This window comes from Schistocerca serialis, chromosome 10 (genome assembly GCF_023864345.2).
Source record: "Schistocerca serialis cubense isolate TAMUIC-IGC-003099 chromosome 10, iqSchSeri2.2, whole genome shotgun sequence".
Lineage (NCBI taxonomy): Eukaryota > Metazoa > Arthropoda > Insecta > Orthoptera > Acrididae > Schistocerca > Schistocerca serialis.
Window position 1 is genome coordinate 156,835,985 of NC_064647.1, and position 19,846 is coordinate 156,855,830.

The 19,846-nt window shown below is 39.9% G+C and overlaps 1 protein-coding gene across 1 annotated transcript in view; it reads right to left on the reverse strand.

Moving 5' to 3' along the window:
- LOC126424873 (gephyrin) overlaps positions 1-19,846 on the reverse strand; it is a 118,527-nt gene that overhangs the window by 62,543 nt on the left and 36,138 nt on the right. Inside the window, exon 2 of the mRNA XM_050087700.1 lies at positions 15,336-15,469. Within this exon, the coding sequence (XP_049943657.1) occupies positions 15,336-15,469 (134 nt within the window). The remainder of the gene's footprint in view (positions 1-15,335; positions 15,470-19,846) is intronic.

Consider the following 19,846-nt stretch of genomic DNA (forward strand, 5'->3'; position numbering starts at 1 on the left):
GGTAGAAGGCGAGGTTGTATGAGCCATGAGGGATAAAGATGTTCCACAGAAGCAGGTGTGAGTCCTTGGGAGGAATCTAGGTTCATAAAGACATTTTGCAGCTCAGTCTCGATGGAACAAATGGTGCCTTAAGAACAGTTCTCTAAGACAAGATGTTCGAGAGCTGACTAATGCCCTTAACAGCACACCCTGCTTGTCACCCAGTATCGTCCAGGCTTCAAATGCCTCAATACCTTATTCCAATAAACCTATGCCCCTCTCTCAAGTTGGACCATGAAATGATATTCTCTCTCCGATATATTTCCCATACCATTCACTGTCACCAATCTAACCTCTGTGACAATCTAGTTAAGCCATATGATATTCCCAAACCATTATCCCAAACTCAACGCTCCTCTGTGAGGGTTCCTGCAGTAAAACCTGTCCCATGCACCCACCCACCATCACTTCCTCGAGTCCCCACCACACAACAACTTAAAAGGCAGAGAAATGTGCAGAAACATGCATGTCGTTTGCCATATTACATATTTCAGCTGCATAGCATTTTCTATAGGAATGGCCACCACCATTTTGTCTTTGGCGCAGTGACAATGATCTGCATAAAGGTTGCATTTTTTTCCATTTTACATATGGACAATACATCTTTGTTGCACCCATTACCACCAAGTTCATAAGTCACCTTTATCAGTGATAACAACAGATAGAGCTCCCTCACACTAAAGTGTGGAAAATACGACACGTGATTACACAGGATTGCCAAAATAAAACAGGCCTCATGTCTTATATACAACATACAGACAATTCACTCATTTATTGTAAATACAGAATACAGAGTAGTAAATTATTATTGTGAAAAATAATGTATTCAACATTCAGTGGGTCAATAGTTCACAGGAGGTGCTGAAAATTTTCATTATAAATCTTGATACACAATTCGGCATACATCAACATGTTTCTGGAAACTTATGCCAATTTATTTGGTGTGATTTCCGCAGTCTCATTGTGAATGTGTTTTCAACTCTTCAATTGTTATTACTGTAGACTTTACCCTTTAAATTACCCCACAAATAAAAATCACAGGTAGGCAGATCTGGTAATCTGGCAGGCCATAAACCTTCAGAAACTGTGTGTTCTTCTCTGAAAGTATCATGGACATATGACAGTGAAAACTCTGAAGTATGCACCATAGCATCGTCTTGCTGGAAAAACACCTACTCTCATTCTTCATCCATTAGCTGCACTATGAATGGTTGCAACTATTTCATCTGAGAGTACACAATGATGTTAAAGCAAATGGCACCTACAATCTGTTAGTCAAACTGCACACCAAATGCCTACTTTCAAACCACACAGAGGCACACCAAAGCATTCCCTAGGACTGTCTGTTGACCAATAGCTTGTGTTTTGAGAGATCACGTAACCACTAAGGTGAAACGATTCTTCATCTGAGTTGAAGTAAAGATTTGGATCCAGATAATTATCAGTGACATGCATAATCTGTAGGTTTTAATGTTTGCATCACTCTTACTTTGTATGCTTGCGTATGTAACAGCTTCAACATGTTCTGGCATGACATTTGTTTGATGTTTAGTTGGGAAGACAGGCGTCTAATTCATATCTGTAGACTTCTTACCATAGAACACGTTCAATATTTTCTGGTGAACAAATTTTCTTCGCACGGTTATGACTGTCTGTGTATGACAGTGTGATTGCATTAGGTGTGATCTAGCATGAACCTTATGTGGCTTATAAAAGCACCATTCATTCACGGGCACTTCCTGAGGAAGTCGTTCCTTGATAATTGACAGCACTCCAATCTCAGGAATGTGCTAACTCATCAATGAACCCTCCCACTGGAGAGAAAAGAGGCTGCATTAGTCAACCAGTGGAAAAATGGTCCTGTTAGAGCATAACAGGTTAATATGTTCCTCTTTAAAAGACTTTGATAGAAAAGTAGGGAACCAGCTGTGTCAATCCTTGTTCCACCTTCCTCACCAAAAATTTTGGCGTGTGATATTCATGCTTTTTTTGCGCCGAGAGTGAGTGGTAGAGAGACAGTGACAGTGGAAGAGAGATGCTGTTATGCTCTAACAGGACCATTTTTCCACTGGTTGACTAATGCAGCCTCTTTTCTCTCCAGTGGGAGGGTTCATTGATGAGTTAGCACATTCCTGAGATTGGAGTGCTGTCAATTATCAAGGAACGACTGATTGACAAAAATGACCATTGCTTGTCACTGGTTATGTGCCGACTGTATTCTGCAAGGTCATCAGTGGCTCTACAACTGAGATTGTTCTTGTAAATATAGTCAGCTAGCCTGCTTGAAACATCAAAGTCTCTTTCCGATCTTTTGACTTGTTCCTAAACCAGCTTGTGTTACGTGGTGGCAGTGGAGGGAAGGAAAGAATTTTAGTGATGGAAGATGGTACAAGAAAGGGGACAGCACTGTGCAGATGGATGATCACAGTGGTGGCAGGGAGAGAAGGAGCCCAACCACTATCCATGGAACATGATGCCAAGTGTTCTCTGGTGGGGCTTGCGCTTGCACTTCTTAGCTGAGTGTCGAGGCATGGTGAAGGGTGCAATTGACCATACAAGACGTTCCTGTCAACATCAAACTTATCCATGGTGCTGGAAAACATGAGCACTTGCTGAAACCACTCTACTACATTAAATCCAGTTTTGTTAGTTGCTGCTTCTGGCAAGACTAAATCCACAAACTCTTATGTCAACTGTAGCAGAATTGGAGCAGAAAATGGATTATTCTCATTTCATTCTGTCCAGCTTCATTATTTGACTCCCAGTAAGTTTAAAAACTGTCTTCTCTGTGCAGATTAACTGAGAAGAAATAATTACAAACTTAACTGTGTAAAAAAGCAGTATGAATGTGCTGATGTGTTTCAAAAAGTAAATGTTTCTTCTTCTTCTTCTTCTTCTCCTCCTCCTCCTCCCCCCCCCCCCCCCTCCCCCTCCCAGTACAGTTGCTGCATTCATGTCATGTAAGTGAATTGTGTGGAAAGACTGCTTTGCCATACATTGTTGTTTCACAGCATAAGTAGTTTAGTATGTATGCGTATTTTGTGTCACATTGTGTCCAATGGGCAATGACCTAACAAATGATTAGATATTTGTTCTACAACATATTCCATATGGAAATATAAGGGATTTCGGCATGGCAGAATATATTTAGTAAGCACCTAGAGGTACAGATGGCCCTTTACATACCAAACCTGGTATTGTAGGTGACATAAAAGGCCCCATTGGGGCCATTATGCTACAAACTGCAGGAATCAGGCTTAGGGTAAGAAGTCTTCTATTATTACTAAAGTTTGTTTGGTTCTCATATGTCTGCTCTGCATTTTGTCCTGTCTGTTTTGCTTAAGAAATAGTTTAATTTCTGGGTTACCACAAGATTAAATTGAATTGGGTGACAGATAGGAGTAAGTAGCGGTCATAAATTGTAATGTGATACACAGACACACAAGATTTACAAAGAATATTCTGAATTTATTTCATAAAGTTGTCAGAAGAGAGAAATACACTTAAAAGTCCAGATTTCTTACAAGCATTGGGCACAGATTATTAGTTAGCCTACAGCATGGGTCAGAGTTTACAAACATCCTCTCCCAAACTTTCGGACTTTCACAAGCTATCTGGCATCTGCAGCTGTGCATCAAGGGTAGCTTAATCCAGGCTGCAACAACTAAAATTTTGCTTCTCAAAGACAGACAAACGTGCTGCTTGGTGTGTGTTCATAACGTTCTGTCAAATAAGTGAATACATTGCATTTCCTTATAATTATGCTCAGCTGCTAGTCACTGGATAACTTCTATTTCTGTATGCCATGAGCAGCCATACAGTATCATCATCATCATCATCAGTATTTTAATGTTCTGGCACTTATTGTCATTTGCCTTCTTGCTTCCCATACAATGTTGTTATGTATGGATTACAATCTTTTAATTTTGTACACCCTTAAATGTTCTTTCTTCATAGTGGAGTCAATCTTGCGACACAGAACACATTCTGGAGCCAACATGACGACAATCTTATACAAGTGGACAACCAGTTACGTCCAGCAGTGAAGCTGAATATGGCTAATGCCATAGGGTACTACTCAGTCATTGCAAATGAGGGTTTTACAGATCTCTCCCTCACATGAAGTTTTAATGGACCTTTTAATTCTTCTTTATACATGATGCTAATAGCACACTTTAAATGTTAGTTGTTTTTTTTTTCAATTTGTTTAATTTTTGTGTTCTTTGTTGCTAGAAAATCCACTGTTTCATTACCGTCTAAGCTACAGTGAAACAATACCCACTGAACTGCAAATGTATCGTTCTTCAGGAATCACAAAAAATGACTGCTTTGTTGAACATATGTAAAATCATGTTTCGCTGGCTTCCTGCAAATTCTGATGATTTCAAGTTCACCTTCAAAACTTGACCAGTGTGGTCCTAAAGTCTGATACAAAGAGCAAATTTTCCTGTACTTTTCTATTTCAATGTTTCCTTCTTCTCCATTATTTATTTATTTTTATTTATCTTTATTAATCCAAGAATCATCTCACAATGTTACAGGATTTGTCATGGTAATACAGTGCAATTCAGTAGCTCAAAATATACATACATGTAGAATACATAACAAGCTTAATGATGGTAGGACAGGTTGTCGGCCATGGCCTCGATTAACGAATCATCCCAGCATTTGCCTAAGTGATTTAGGAAAACCATGAAAAACCCAAATTGAGATGGCTGAACAGAGCAACTCCTTCCTCCTGAACAAGAGATCATACTCTTAACACTTTAGAAAGTATTCTATCAATGAAGCGTAAACAATGATCGGTATAAAATTCAGTAAAACTGTCTCAATCACAGCAGATGTTCATTTGGCAACTGGTTTCGGTCTACAATTTAGACCACCTTCAGGCTGTAAGCACCATGATGGCAGCTGGTGGCAGTGGACAGAGCAATATCCGTAAGAGCATAGATGTCAACTGCCCCATACTCGTACGGATATTGCTCCATTCATCATCACCAGCTACCATCAAGGTGCTCACAGCCTGAAGATGGTCAAAAATATAGGCTGAAACAAGATGCCAAATAAATATCTGTTGCAATCGAGACTGTTTCACTGAATTTTAAGTCTCTTTCAGCTGCAATGCCTCATTCGGTTGACCCCTATGAGCCATCTGTGTAGATATGGTGCCACTGTTCTTCAGGGCATCTCAGATTTGTTGCGCCCAATGCTGTAGCTCTCATTATTAATTTATCTGTTTCATTCTTTCTATTATTGTCCATTATGTCTAGTTTGCATTGCAGTTGAGGAAGCTTAACTGAAGAGAGAGAAAAAATAAATTCTTCAGCATCAACTTTTGCAAAGCACACATAGTCCTCCAGTTTCATTTTAGGCTCTTCTATTTGCAGGTGTTACCAGCAGCACTATCAGGTTATTTGCTGATGATGATGCTGTCTGCAGCAAAGTGTTATTGGGCAATCTTAAGGAAATCATAAACATCTGGAGAAAATTTCCAACAGGTTTAATGAATGGCAGATCTCCTTATGTGGATAAATGCAAGATAATGTCTATAACAGAGGGAAAGAACCCAACAGCATCTGATTATAAGGCAAGGGCAAACATCTGCAGTGGGATGGACACGTAAAGTGAGACAGTGAATGAAAGACTTAGATTTGTTTTGTACAGTTCTGGGAAAGTGCAGTGCATCAGTAAATGAATTTGCATGCAAGACACTTGTGTGACTAATTCTAGAGTATCACCCCAGTATTAGGAGTCATTACTGCATACACACACCAACAGACATCGAAAAAATTCAGAGAGGTGTTGCTAAGATCACAACAGGTTGTTATATCCCATATTAAAGTGTAACAGAGATGCTCAAGAGATCTAAAAGAGATTGTTTGGAAGAAAGGCTGCATCGTTCTACAAACAGGTGCTGAATTCTATTAACAAGAGAGACCTCTTGTACGGGGTGACAAGATTCCATAAAAAACAAAGATAGTTATTTTCAGCATCCACTTTGTATCAATACTGATCTAATGTATCTAAGCATGCATCCTCACAAAGAGAGAACCATCGAAACTCCAGGCATCCAAAATGAAATTCCTTAGATCCACCACCAAAAAGACTATCAAAGGGAATTGTCCAATCCAACATCCCAAAACCTACCCTGAAATTTTTAACACAAAAAAATTAAGCAAAAGAAATGCACTGACAAAAAAATGTTAAAGTTACTCTTTTTTCCCCACACAAAAACAATTTATAACAGCAGTTTGTATGACCCTTCCTGTCTAGTATGCAAATCGGCGAATAAGTAGACGCAACCATGACAAGAGAATGTAGCGCCACATAGTGTGAAATCCAAAGTGCCCACTTCCAAATTTTAAGCACTTGAGCCACACCAAAAAGCCTGAAATCATCAATTTTTTGAATAACTTGCAGTTCATATCGACAGTTAAACGGTTGCAGATGAGATTGTTACACGAGTGACTAGCAGAAGGAAGAAAATCAAGGCAGTTTATGATGTTAGATTACAAACGATTTCAGTCAGTCGAGACTTTTAATTTGTTGATGTTAAATATTTTATAACAATTCATGTAGCACACTTCTTATGATAGGTTTTGAATAATGTATATTTCACCAACAATGAAACAGTTCCTTTTTTTATTCTCTGTAGTCATCACAAAAATGTGAAGTATCTACTGGACACTGAAAACAAATATTTTCCTTATACCAGGCACACCTGATAAAAGAAAAATTATTAATGTATACATCAATTCACACTCATTACTACTTTAATTCATACAGAACTGGAATTGAATAAGAAACAGTCATGGCCATTGTTCTGCATGTTGTGCTACATACCAGGCATCCTTGATGAAATTTGCAAAATGTGGTGATGCAAACTCACAGTGCAGAAAGAAGTTAAGAATACTGTTCTGTTGATAAACCATAAATGACAAAGAGCTAATAGAAATAGTATTGTTTGATCACACTATCAGTTCCAGGTGAAATCTGAATTATATAATCAATCTTTTTATCCTCCTCCTGAGGGCAATGGCTCAGTACAAAAGTAACGAATTATTTTCCACACATGGTAACAAGATGTTTCAGATGAAAAATTCCAATTTATTCTCTCCCATTTTTCCGGATTTTGCTACATGAGTTACAATATTTTTGCAAGTAAACAGTCTTTCTTTCTTTCTTTTTTTTTTTTTTGGGTCATAATTTGGTTTGATGTTCCTGAAGACAGATATAAAGCTGTGGAAACAGTAATCCACTGATACTTATCACTGACACTGTTGGATAGATGACTGCACATGCAAATCTGTCTTCTTTTTGCTGAAAATGAGAATATGCGGTTTTCACGCATTTCTTGCACGGAACATGACTGACTTCCGGGTTGTTTGGGGGGAGGAGACCAGACAGCGAGGTCATCGGACTCATGGGCTTAGGGAAGGACGGGGAAGGAAGTCGGCCATGTCCTTTCAAAGGAACCATCCCGGTATTTGCCTGGAGCGATTTAGGGAAATCACAGAAAACCTACATCGGGATGGCTGGACGCAGGATTGAACCATCGTCCTCCCGAATGCAAGTCCAAACTGACTGTCCTTGTACACATAATTTTATTGATAACAAGAAGCTTCATCTTCCCGTCAGTCACAAATGTCTTTATAGTAATACCTATTAATGACATCTTCTCTACGCATTTAATTGAGGTAAACTTCATAATTTTCTGACTTCCTATTCCGTACATTGTCCTGAATCTATTCAATCAGGGTGAAGAAGCCTGGAAATCAGTAATGTCTCACTGGCAATTCAGAGCGTCCACTCTCATAGATCTTCTTAAGTAATGACGCACTGACTGTCATGAGCAGTTCTAAATCTTTCGAATAGTTCTTATTTTAGACTTCCTTGAGTTTCATTTTGACACATACTTAGTGTAAATCTTTCTTCCATTTACAGATTTCATGTTCACATCTCATGTAATGAAACCAGCTTTGCACAGTGCTTTGCTCAACCAAAAAATTTACTGCCTTTTCGTTTTCACTGTAACTATTACTGTGCACATTTCCTTTGGGCTTGGAAGATACGCCATTTTTGTTCTGGACTTTAATTAGCACAATAATCATCATTCGAGCCACAGTTCACAGCATCATTTAAGACATTGCCTATTCCTTCTTATGTCCCACAATTTCTAATGAAATGTCAACATTATTTAAATGAATATCCGAAAAGTTAACTAATAAATAACACATGGGCAGGTCTTCAGGAGAAGTAAGTGATTTCAATTGCATACCACATTCTTCGTATTTCACCTTTGTAAGACTGAAAACATTAATTGGATTCCACGTTACTGTGAAACTCTAGAACCTTAATAAACATAGAATCTCTTAGCAAGTACACAAGAAGAAATCACAAAGGAAATTAATTCAGTTTTATCTCCATTTTAACATTTAGCAACACCACAAAGGCAACTTGTTTTTATTATGGATATTTAACGAGTTGCAAATACAATTAAATAGTAACAGCATCAGTTGGTGCGTTCTGGAGATGACGATACACTGGTCCTGCAGTAAAACGGAAGACATCCACCCTTCTCAAATCCAGCCAGTTTCCCGAAAATCTTAAAAGGAGCTTACGTGGACAAGTCCCAGTTCCACCACCATTTTATGGGTTATGTAAGATCCATAGGGAAAGGGTTCTACTTCGCCCCACAGTAAGCAATATAGGAGCCCCAACACAATACCTATTAAAACATTTGGCTCCTCTTCAGAGTCCTTTGGTAGGAAAATGTGAACATTTTATTTGAAACTCAGAAGATTTTATACAGCAACTGAAGACTTTGTGTTTCAAACCAGCTGACATATTAGTGAGTTTCAATGTGGTCTCTTTGTTCATGCAAGTATCTATGGTGGATTCATTACAATTTATAGAAGCTAAGCTGGAGGAGAACATCTTACATCTATTCAGACATATGCTTACCTGGACTCACTTGTTATTTAATGAACAAAATTTTGAAAAAATGATTGTGTTTCTGTAGTTAGCCCTTTGTCTCCCATAGTAGCTAGCCTTTTTATGGAAGACTTCAAGGAAAAAGCAGTCAGCAGCATTGAAACCTAAATGTTTTTGAAGATATGCGGATGATACCTCTTTAGTGTGGCCATATGAGGAAGCAATGCTTCCCGCATTTTTGGAATACCTTAACACCCTCCATCCGAGCATTTGTTTCGCCATGGAAATGGAGATAAATGGAGACCTCCCATTCTGACATCCTAGTCCGCAAACAAGAAGACATTTCCTTTGGTCACAGTGTGTTTTGTAAACAAACTCACGTTGACCAATGCTTACGAGATATGAGCTGCCATCACCCACATCAATGTAGTGGCATATTACGAACTCTCGTACGTAGGGCAAGAGTTATTTCAGATGCAGAGATCTTATCAGCTGAGCTTAGGCATCTTCGCTAAAAACGGGTGATCTGATAAACAGATTCCTAACTTATTTCAACCTGCATGCACTAAACATGAAGAACAGCCAGAAGAGACAAAGATCTCCATGAAGATGGTTTTCTACCCTATGATGGTGATCTTTAAGAAACATGAAATAAAACATGTCCTCTGCTCTCCAGCGCAAGTGCAAACAATGCTAAGTTCCGCTACAGACAACCTATGTCTCAGGAGACCAGGGATGTATAAAATATTGTGCCAGAGTGGGAAATTATACATTGGGTGGATGTGTTGTACTTTTAAGGATAGGTGCACTGTGCACAGATGTCACACCAGATAGCGTCAGCTAGAAAAGTCTGCTGTTGTTGAACACTGTCTTGATAGAGGACACAGCGAGAGAAAGATCCTTTCATCCGCTGCCATGCACTGGAACTCCATCATTAAATAAACAGTCAAAATACATATATGTAATGAACTGAGTAATAGATACACGAGATTTCAACTCAGCAAAACACAGGAATCAGCACTGGCATTAATAAGGTGTTATCGGCCCAGGACCAATAAATCTGAGTCAACACAGATAGGGAATTGGAGTCCACACACTTAAACTGGATGCCAACACACTGGGCCGTGACCTGCAGCTCCGCTTTTCCTGTGTCGCACATGCAAAGACTCCAGCAGGGGGGCACTGGATGACAACACGCTCTCCGATTTGTCTACAATGATGTTATAGCCCCACCCCTTGGCACTTTTCTAGTGAGCCAGCTTATATATTGGTGAGCCACTGTAGCAAATGTCAGTAAGTACCTGAAGATGACAGGCAGCTGCCTCATTGAAATATAGTGCAGCTGCCACAACATTATCCGAGGCAACACCTATGAACCAGTGAAACAGTTATTATGTCAGGAAAGTCTGAAACAGCATGCCTTTACTGTTGAAAATTGACAAATTAACATAGAGTTCTGAAACCTCAGTTTTCACCGTTTAGCACTGACTGGTCATAATGCCCAAATTGTGGTACGATCCTCAATTGCAACTTGATTTTTGAGAAGAGTTTCAAACAATAAGAATCAGTAGCAGAATATTGGTGATTTTTTTTGTAGTACTTAGTCACTTATCACTTTTTGAGAAAAGTAGCCAATAGTGAGTACATTAAGTTTTCGTTTATTTACCTATTTAATTTTATATTTTGATTCTACGTATATTGAAACTGAGGGAGCCTTTCAGTTTCCACATTTATTATAGGAAATAATAAGAATAAAAAAACAAAACATCGGTTATTTCAGAAACCGTTATTTTGAGTGATTTTAACAGTCAGGTTAAAGTGGCATAAAAAAATTTATATAACTGAAAATTGGTTGTTTCAGCAATAACCACCATCCCTAGGAAGACCTTTCCATTTGAGGCCACTGCTGCAGCATATATACAACATAGTGTAACTCCAATGCGGATATGTAAGCACTGACATTAGTGTGGCATTCATGTCTTTCCAATGTGTGTGCACTAGATGTGGAAATGTGAACTATGGTTACATAATTACCAAATGCATCCTAACAGGACCAATGTGCTGGTGTTCTTTTCTTGGATGCCAAAGGACTAACACCAGCAGACATCCATCGAAGAATGAATAATGTGTGTAGGGCAGCATGCCAGTTGAAAACCACTATTGTGGTCCACGAAAACTGTAACAAGCAGTGTTGCTGTTTCTTGATAACATACATCCCCAAATCGCAAATGTTGTAGGGCAGAAGCAACACCAAATCAAGTGAGACACACTTGAACTTCCACCCTATAGTCCGGATCTCTCCGCGGGCTATTATCACATCTTCAGTCCCTTAAAAAAGGGCTCAAAGGGCCGACGATTCCCGTTTGACAAGGATGCACAGCAGGTAGTTATGGACTTCTTCACGCAGCAGGACTCAGTGTTTTACCAACGGATATCTTGAACCTGGTGTGTCAGTGGGATGATTTCCTCACACCAATTTTATCTTGTTGGCTCATTGATTCTGGAATGTATGGCCTTCAAATGGAAACTTTTTTGATTGCCCCATACACATGAACAGAGGAAAGTGGAAGCACCTCATTAACAGTATTTGGAGAACTGGAATTGTATGATCATGATGATGCCATGTACAGCCACATACAGACAGTACATCTACCCTTGCCCAATGCATAAATACGATTACTACTACTACTACTACTACTACTACTACTACTACGTGATCAGGCCCAGTGGACCGCACGCATCTACAAGTTTCCTCCACTGTATTCTGTCCATTGCTGCTATCCGCCATTCGTCCACATCTATTGACACTTGATTTAAATCTTCATGGAGTCCATCCCTCCAAGGCTACTTGGGTCTCCCTGGCAGTCTCTTTCCTGTAGGTGTGAAATCCAGGAGCTTCCGAGGCCATCTGTGATCCTCCATCCGGGCCACATGGCCGGCCCACTGCATTCGTTTGGCTTTGACAGTTCCTGCTATGTTGGGCTGCTGGTATAGTTCCTCAAGCTCTTGGTTGTATCTGATCCTCCATTCCCCTGTATCTGCATCCAGAACCGGACAGAAGATCTTCCGAAATCCCCAGGGGACTTCAGCTAGAAGTACGCGGGTGGCGACTGCGGGGACCCGAGCTGAGTCTGACATTGCCTCCACTTACTTGTGTCAGACTCCTGCTTTCTCCTTCCCTGTCAGCCTCCCTTGGCCAACTCTTGCTTTTTCGACCCCAACGGTATTAGGTTTCGAGGCCCGAGGGCGTCTTTCCAATTTTCTTATTCCTACTTATAACCCAACTCCTGAGGGGAGCCCACCCCTTTAGAAAAGCCAGCAGTCCTATAAGCTGTGGGGGTAACACCGCAGGCTGGACGGGAGGCCAGCACCATCTCTCCGTAAAAAATTAAACATGCTTTCAAGACTACAAGCATGAACACAATAGGCCAGAAAATTGGGAAGGTTGTTATAAAGTACACCCAGCCATGCACTCTATAGTGGCTACCATGATACCTGAGTAAGAATAAATAGCATGTTCAAGAACAGCTGTCAATGTGCCACTATTCAAGCCCAAATACAAGAGCAGTTCAAAAAGTGTCTAAACTTATTTTTTCAAAAAATGGAAAATCCAGGATGGAATGTAACAATATTATGAAAAGGAAAGTTGCTACTCAACAATCAGCAGAGACGCTGAGTCGCACAGAGGCACAGCAAAATGACTGTCACGAATAAAGCTTTCGGCCAGCAAGGCCTTCGTCAAAGACACACACATTCATGCAAATGCAACTCACACACATGACTGCAGTCTCAGGCAACAGAAACCACACTCTGAGCAGCAGCACCAGTGCGTGATGGGAGTGGCGACTGGGTGGGGGTACTGAGAATGCTGGGGTGGACAGGGGGAGGGATAGTAGGGTAGGGGGTGGCAGACAGTGAAGTGCTACAGGTTAGATGGAGGGCAGGGGAGAGGTGGGAAGGGGAGGGGGTTAGCGGAAAAGGAGAGAAGTAAAAGGACTGGGTGCGATGGTGTAATGAGGGCTGCGTAGTGCTGGAATGGGAACAGGGAAGGTACTGAATGGGTCAGGACGGTGACTAACAAAGGTTGAGACCAGGAGGGTCTTGCAGACCTGTCTCATACATCCTCCCACTACCACCTAATCCAGTCTCGTCACAAACATCACCTATCCCATCAAAGGCAGGGCTACCTGTGAAACCAGTCATGCGATCTTCAAGCTAAACCAATACTGAGATACAGGCATGCACACTACTCTCATGTTTGTAGGCAGATGTAGTGCGCATGCCAGATTTTTTTCACGGCTGGAGACACAACTAGTTGTGGCTAGCCATTGATGAGCGAAAACGTGTAACTGGTAGTCGTCAGTTTATTAGTTGTGGGCAAAATGACAGAAAAAGTGGAACAATATTACTGCAAAAAAATTTGCTTTAAGCTCGGTGTTTCTCAGTTGAAACAATCCACAAGATTCGACAGTTGTTTGGAGATGAAGCAATAGGTACCACACAGATAAAGCAGTGGTACAACTGCTTCAAAGATGGCCACACATCAGTGAAGAGTCAATAACATCCAGGTAGGCCCCTGAACATCCACGAACGGGGTTGTTATTGATCATGCCAGGAGCCTGGTGATGCAAGATAGATGAATGACAATCAGAGACCTTGCAGATGAGGTTAAAATTAGTACTGAATCCATTCATTCCACTTTAACAGAACATCTGACCCTCACTATGATCTCAGTAAAATTTGTGCCAAAGTTGCTAACAAGTGAGCAGAAGCAACTTTGGAGATCACACAGAACATACTGGATACTGTGAACAGTAATCCCAACTTTCTAGACACAGTTATCATGGCAGATGAGTCTTGATTTTATGTGTACAACCCAGAAACAAAGTTCCAGTCATCACAATGGAAACATCCACCATCCACAAAATCCAAAAAAGCAAGGCAGGTCCGCAGCAATGTGAAAGTCATACTGACTGTCTTTTTTGAATCACGAGTGTACCCCAAAAGGTACTGATGCCAACAAGGAGTACTATCAAGAGGTTCTGCATCACTTTCATGAGGCAGCCAGATGCAAATGGCCAGACTCATGGGCAGCAGACAGTTGGCACCTTCACCACGATAATGCATCGATTCATCTTTCTCAATAAATTTATAGCTTTTTGGTCGAACACAACATGGCTGTTGTTTATCAGCCTCTCTGTTCCCCTGACCTAGCACAGAATGACTTCTAGCTTTCCCTTAACTGAAAGAGACTCTGAAAGGCACCAGAATTCACACCGAGGAAGACATTATGCAGAAATCGAAAGAACCGCTGCACGTCATAACGAAAAAGGCGTAGCTGTGATGCTTCCAACTGTGGTAGCAGTGTTGGGAGAGGTGTGTAGAAGCTTAAAGGGACTACTTTCAAGGTGACTAGTGTCAAACCATTGTAACTGAATAAAGGCCGATTTTATAAATAAAAGTCTGATACTTTGTGAGTACCCCTCTTATATGTAACTGTATTGTCACAGTAACGATGTGATGTAAGAAAATGGTTTAAATGGCTCTGAGCACTATGGGACTTAACATCTGCGGTCATCAGTCCCGTAGAACTTAGAACTACTTAAACATAACTAACCTAAGGACATCACACACATCCATGCCCGAGGCAGGATTCGAACCTGCGACCATAGCAGCAGCGCGGTTCTGGACTGAAGCGCCTAGAACCGCTCGGCCACAACGGCCGGCCTGTGATGTAAGAGAGTATGTCTTTCGACTCATCAAGTGACACGGTCTGAGAGTTATCTACAATATTATTACAGCACCTAACAAGATGTCTGACAAACTGTGTGTAGCTCTTCTTCAAATGTTCTCTAATTCTCCTATTAACTCAACTTGGATCGGGTTTCAAACTGATGAGAAATACTTGAGGAGGAGGATTTTGCAAGTGATTTCATGAAAGGAAAATTTACACTTCCAATCAATAATTTCACAAAGTCTCAGCTCGCACTTGTTTTTCTAAAACTAGATTTATGTGGTTGTTCCATCTGAAATGGATTTGGTTTAATATTCTTAGAAACTTGGCAGATACAACTGATTCCAGTACAACCAACCATCTATCTTATGAGGGTGACTGGCAGTCATTGCCCCAAATGAACAACAATTTTCCAGTAATTCAAAATCCTTATATTCAACAGCATTACCCACAAACAGCCTCAGGGAATTGCTAATAGTGCATTCACTCAACTTGGCAACTGTTTTGCTCTGCACCATTGCTCAAATAATAACAACAAATTAAAATCATTTCCATAAAAATGTTGAAATGTACTGGGCCAAAAACTGTGTGTTACATTTACAACCCTATTTGAGAAAATAATACTCACCATTATCCTATCCACTTCATCTGGGACAATGTCTTCTGCAAGAACATTACCATCAAGTAATTCACCGGATACTAATTTTTTCAAGTTGGGTCCACTCTCATCCTTTGCTAAGCCAGCACTGCAGCGGTCACTAACTGTAAACACAAATAAGCTGTAGTTCCCTTTCTTGCTCCGACATAACAGTAGTTCATATTAAGGTCGCAATAAGCCACCACTCAAACCAGCATTTTAACAGATTTTCTGGCCACTGGAGTGGAAAAAAGTCTTATTAAACTCAAATACATGCACAACATGCTCTAACTTTGGACTTGCAAGAAGTGGGACTGGTGCAGGAAAACTGGAAAGGAGGGACACGTAACTCAGAGACCCAGTTGATTAAGACCCTTGTGTATTAATCAGTGGTAGCTTAAAGTGCAGTCTTGTATTTGTAAATGTGCTTGTCAGATCTATCTGTCAGCAACTTTCACAATTCATAATGTGCTATAAACAGGAAGTAGTACATTTTGTCCCAAAATTAACTTTACAACTCTGATCGTGTGTATTTCAGAAATGGGGATAGGTACAAAGGTGCAGTTTGACACAATATTCACACATATCTAAAGTTTCATTTTTACAGCTTAATTATTGATACACTCCCCTCCCTATAGCAGATGGCACATGTGTGGAATGGTTTATAGTGACCAAGTCAAAGTTTTATAGAATTGATAGCTTTACACACAACTGGTTTGAACCACACTTAACAAACGGAATGTAAAAAGATGTGCTGAACAATTGAAGCAGTGCTGAACAGGTAGAAAATTTAAGTGAGTGGGGAGAAATCACAAAGGTAGTCCCAAATGATTATGGATCTTCTGTTGTTCCTTATACATGTGAATGACCTTCCCCTTAACATTCAAGAAGTAGAATTAGTACGTTTTGCAGACAATACTAGTGTTTTAATAAGTCCCACTAGAGAGAAAGCAACAGAAGAGATTATTAATGATATTTTTACAGATGATTATTAAGCGGCTATCTGAAAATGGAGTCTCCCTAAGGTTTGAGAAAGCACACTACATACAGTTCTATACAACAAACAGAGTCATACCAACACATGATGTAGCACATGAGCAGCAGTTAGTAAATAGGGAAGAATGCTCCAGTCTTTTTGGGCTCTACATATTGATGAAAACACTAACTGGAAGAAACAATTAAGTTATGCTACTTTTCCTCTTCATATAATTGCTGATCTTGGAAATAAATGAGTCAACCTCCTGATGTATTTTGTATATTTCCACTCAGTAATGTCTTATAGAAGAAAAGAACTGATTGCCCAAAAGCGAGCACTAAGAGAAATATGTGGTGTTTACCCAAGGTCATCATATAGAAACCTCTTCAAGGAGTTGAGCATTTTAACTGCACCATCATAACACACATATTCTCCAATGAAATTCACCATACATAAACCATCACAATTTGAGAAGAATAGTGATGTCTATGCATATACTGATATAGGAAAAAAATTACCTTTAGTACTCATTATTAAAACTGTCAGTGGTTCAGAAAGGAGTTCAATAAGCAGCAACAATTTTTTTACCATTTGTCCAATACTATAAAATGTCTGACAGGCAGCAAAACAAGTTTCAAATCTAACCTAAAATCATTGCTCCTGGACAGCACGTCCTATTCCATGGACGAATTTCTATTTACAAACTGGTAGCCTGTAGAAAAAAAAGAACACAGTCTTCAAATATAATTGCATGAGTAGGACTAACTCGAAAAACCAGGTCCAGTGGAATTTCTGCACAGATTGCAGAAGCACACCACAATAACGTATGAGCATCAGACAGTGGTACACGAGGTTCAAGGAATCCAGATGTGCCATGAAGGGGATGAGTTCTGGGCATCCGAGCACGAGTGGTGCAGGTGTGGACCAAGTGCAACAGGTATTTATTCAAAGCATAAATAAATCAATCCATCAAATGTATAACAGTTGCAGCTACCACCTACCACACTGCATAGTGTGCTGCAAAAGAGACTGGAGATTCACACCTACAAGGTGCAGCCACTACATGTGCCTCAACCTGATGACAGGTCAAAGTGCAAAGCATTTGCAATTTATGTATTTAGTCACATCAATGATGACCCAGACTATCTGCAGAAGGTGATGTTCACGAATGAAGTGTGTCCGGGTACGCAAACTGACAGGATGTGCACAACAGTTTAAAGTCAAACATGCGGCGTGAGTTACTTCATGACTGTGTGGTGGCACTATTTTTCTTCGCATACGCATAAAGAAACTTGACCGCTTATCTGAACACGGAACAGTTTGTGTTTCCACATGTCGAAGAACTGCAAACCGACAACGTGCTGCAGCAGGATGGTGACCCTCTTCACTGAACCTCGATTAATATAAGGGCTTTGGCCAACACATTTCCAAGTCACTGAACTGGCATAGGAGGATCCATTTTCTGTCTCCCAAGGTCTCCAGACGAAACCCCATTACACTTTTCCTCTTTGCAGCTTTGTGAAAGATGATGGCTACCAGAACCCAGAAAGATTTTGCATCAGAGCAGCAATTGTACATGTTAGCGAGGATGTGCTAGGCCACATAGGGGAAGAACTAGATATCACTTACATATCTTGTGTGCTACAGATTGAACTCTGTTAAACAGCTACTAAAATGTAAGGCAGGTACAAACATTATACCAAAAATATACCTTTTTAGCTATTTCTATATATGTGATCAAAGTTGCAAATATCATTTTGTAAAATCCTGCATTCATAGATGTAAGAAACAGTTTCCTTGAAAAATGCCACTGTAATCAAGTAAATGTTAAGCTATTAATAGTAGAAAAATATCAGCTATTTAATGGAACTGAGGAAGCAGCATCTTTCTCATTGATTTACTCAAATTTAGATTGTGTGTGAACAGTAATAAGCAATACAATGGTAGTTTATTGTTAATACATCATACAGAAAAAAGTTTTTATGATGTCTTTGTCTCATGTTGATGTATACCTCAACTCGGTCCATATTTCTGTAGTTTACCCTTCCTGATGTAAGCTACAGAACACTGTTAATGAATAATTGACCACACGAGTGGTACCAGAGAGAGTAAGAGGTTAAAGGAAGTACCATGCCCGACCTCCAACATTTCTGACAGTTCCCATCACCTTCATCTCTTGGCTCTGTCTGACTATCCCAATTTAGGTTTCATACATAATTTCAGGCAAATTATTGAATGTTTCCTAAAAAATAGTACATCCAAATTACATTCCATTCAGAAAAATGAATCAAAATGAAGATCACTTTCTGGAACTGGATGGAAAAAGAGTTGGAAAGAGTTAAATTTACAAAACTTAAAGGAATGTATGTTGATGAAGACAAACTGGAAAGACCATGTAACAAAACTCTCGCAGAGACTCAGTTCAGCATGTTTTAATCAGAGAATCGTTTTGAAAGTATGTACCTCAAATGATCACTTTCAGCCTCTTGTAGCTTATGGAAAAGTTTTCTGGGGTAAAACGAATAGCCGATTAAAAGAAATTTTTAAATTACAGGAAAGGGCTATTTTAATCTAGTCATGTTGAGCTAGAAGGGCTCACTGCGAGCCCCTATTTAAAAAGTTGTGTTTGCTTACTGTACCTTCCCTACACACAAACAAAGGGTGTTATTGACAAGAGCTAAACTTGGATACCTCCAAACCAATAGTTATTACCATAGTTCTACCACTTCCAACTGAGGGTGCCTCTATGTAGAACAACACATACTCATCATGTAATGAACCACTTTGGTTTCATTGCTTACAGTGTTCTGGCAACATACATAAAGAGATCAGAGAAGGAAATGGCTTTTACAGCAGATGGAAAAACATTTCTTGTTGAGAAATGTTTATATCGTGTATGTTAGTTTAAAGAAATACTAGGCCCTTGTTTATTATGAGTGTGAATTTCTAAGAGACCAAACTGCTGAGGTCATCGATTCCCTTGTTTATTGTTGAGTACTTTTTAATCTGGTATTAGGTTACCATCTTATCTGTGTGTGTGTGTGTGTGTGTGTGTGTGTGTGTGTGTGTGTGTGTGTGTTTGTTTGTGCAAGAATTTTTCTCCTGCTTTCTCCTTTTCAGATGCAATGCCATACATCTCCTCAAAGCAAGAAAGTGGTTGCAAGAAAAGTCATGATGGATGCACTGTTGTCAGGCTTCCATGTGTTTAAATGTTTTAGAAGTGGAACATACTGTGTTCACATGCTTATATTTCTCACAAATGTACAACAAAGTCTTGTGTTTTACTTATATCATTGATTTTCCTACTTGTGCATAACATAATCTGCTTTTGGTTAGGTACACGTGGTTTTCATTCCAGATCATATACTGAGTGAGGTTGCTAAGCCAGTGTTAATGCACTGGACTCGCATTTGGGAGGAACGGGGTTCATACATCATCCTGTCATTCTGGTTGCTTTTTCGTGGTTTTCCCAAGGTGTTAAGGTCAATGCTGGTATAGCTCCTTTTTTATGGCCATAAGGCCTGCC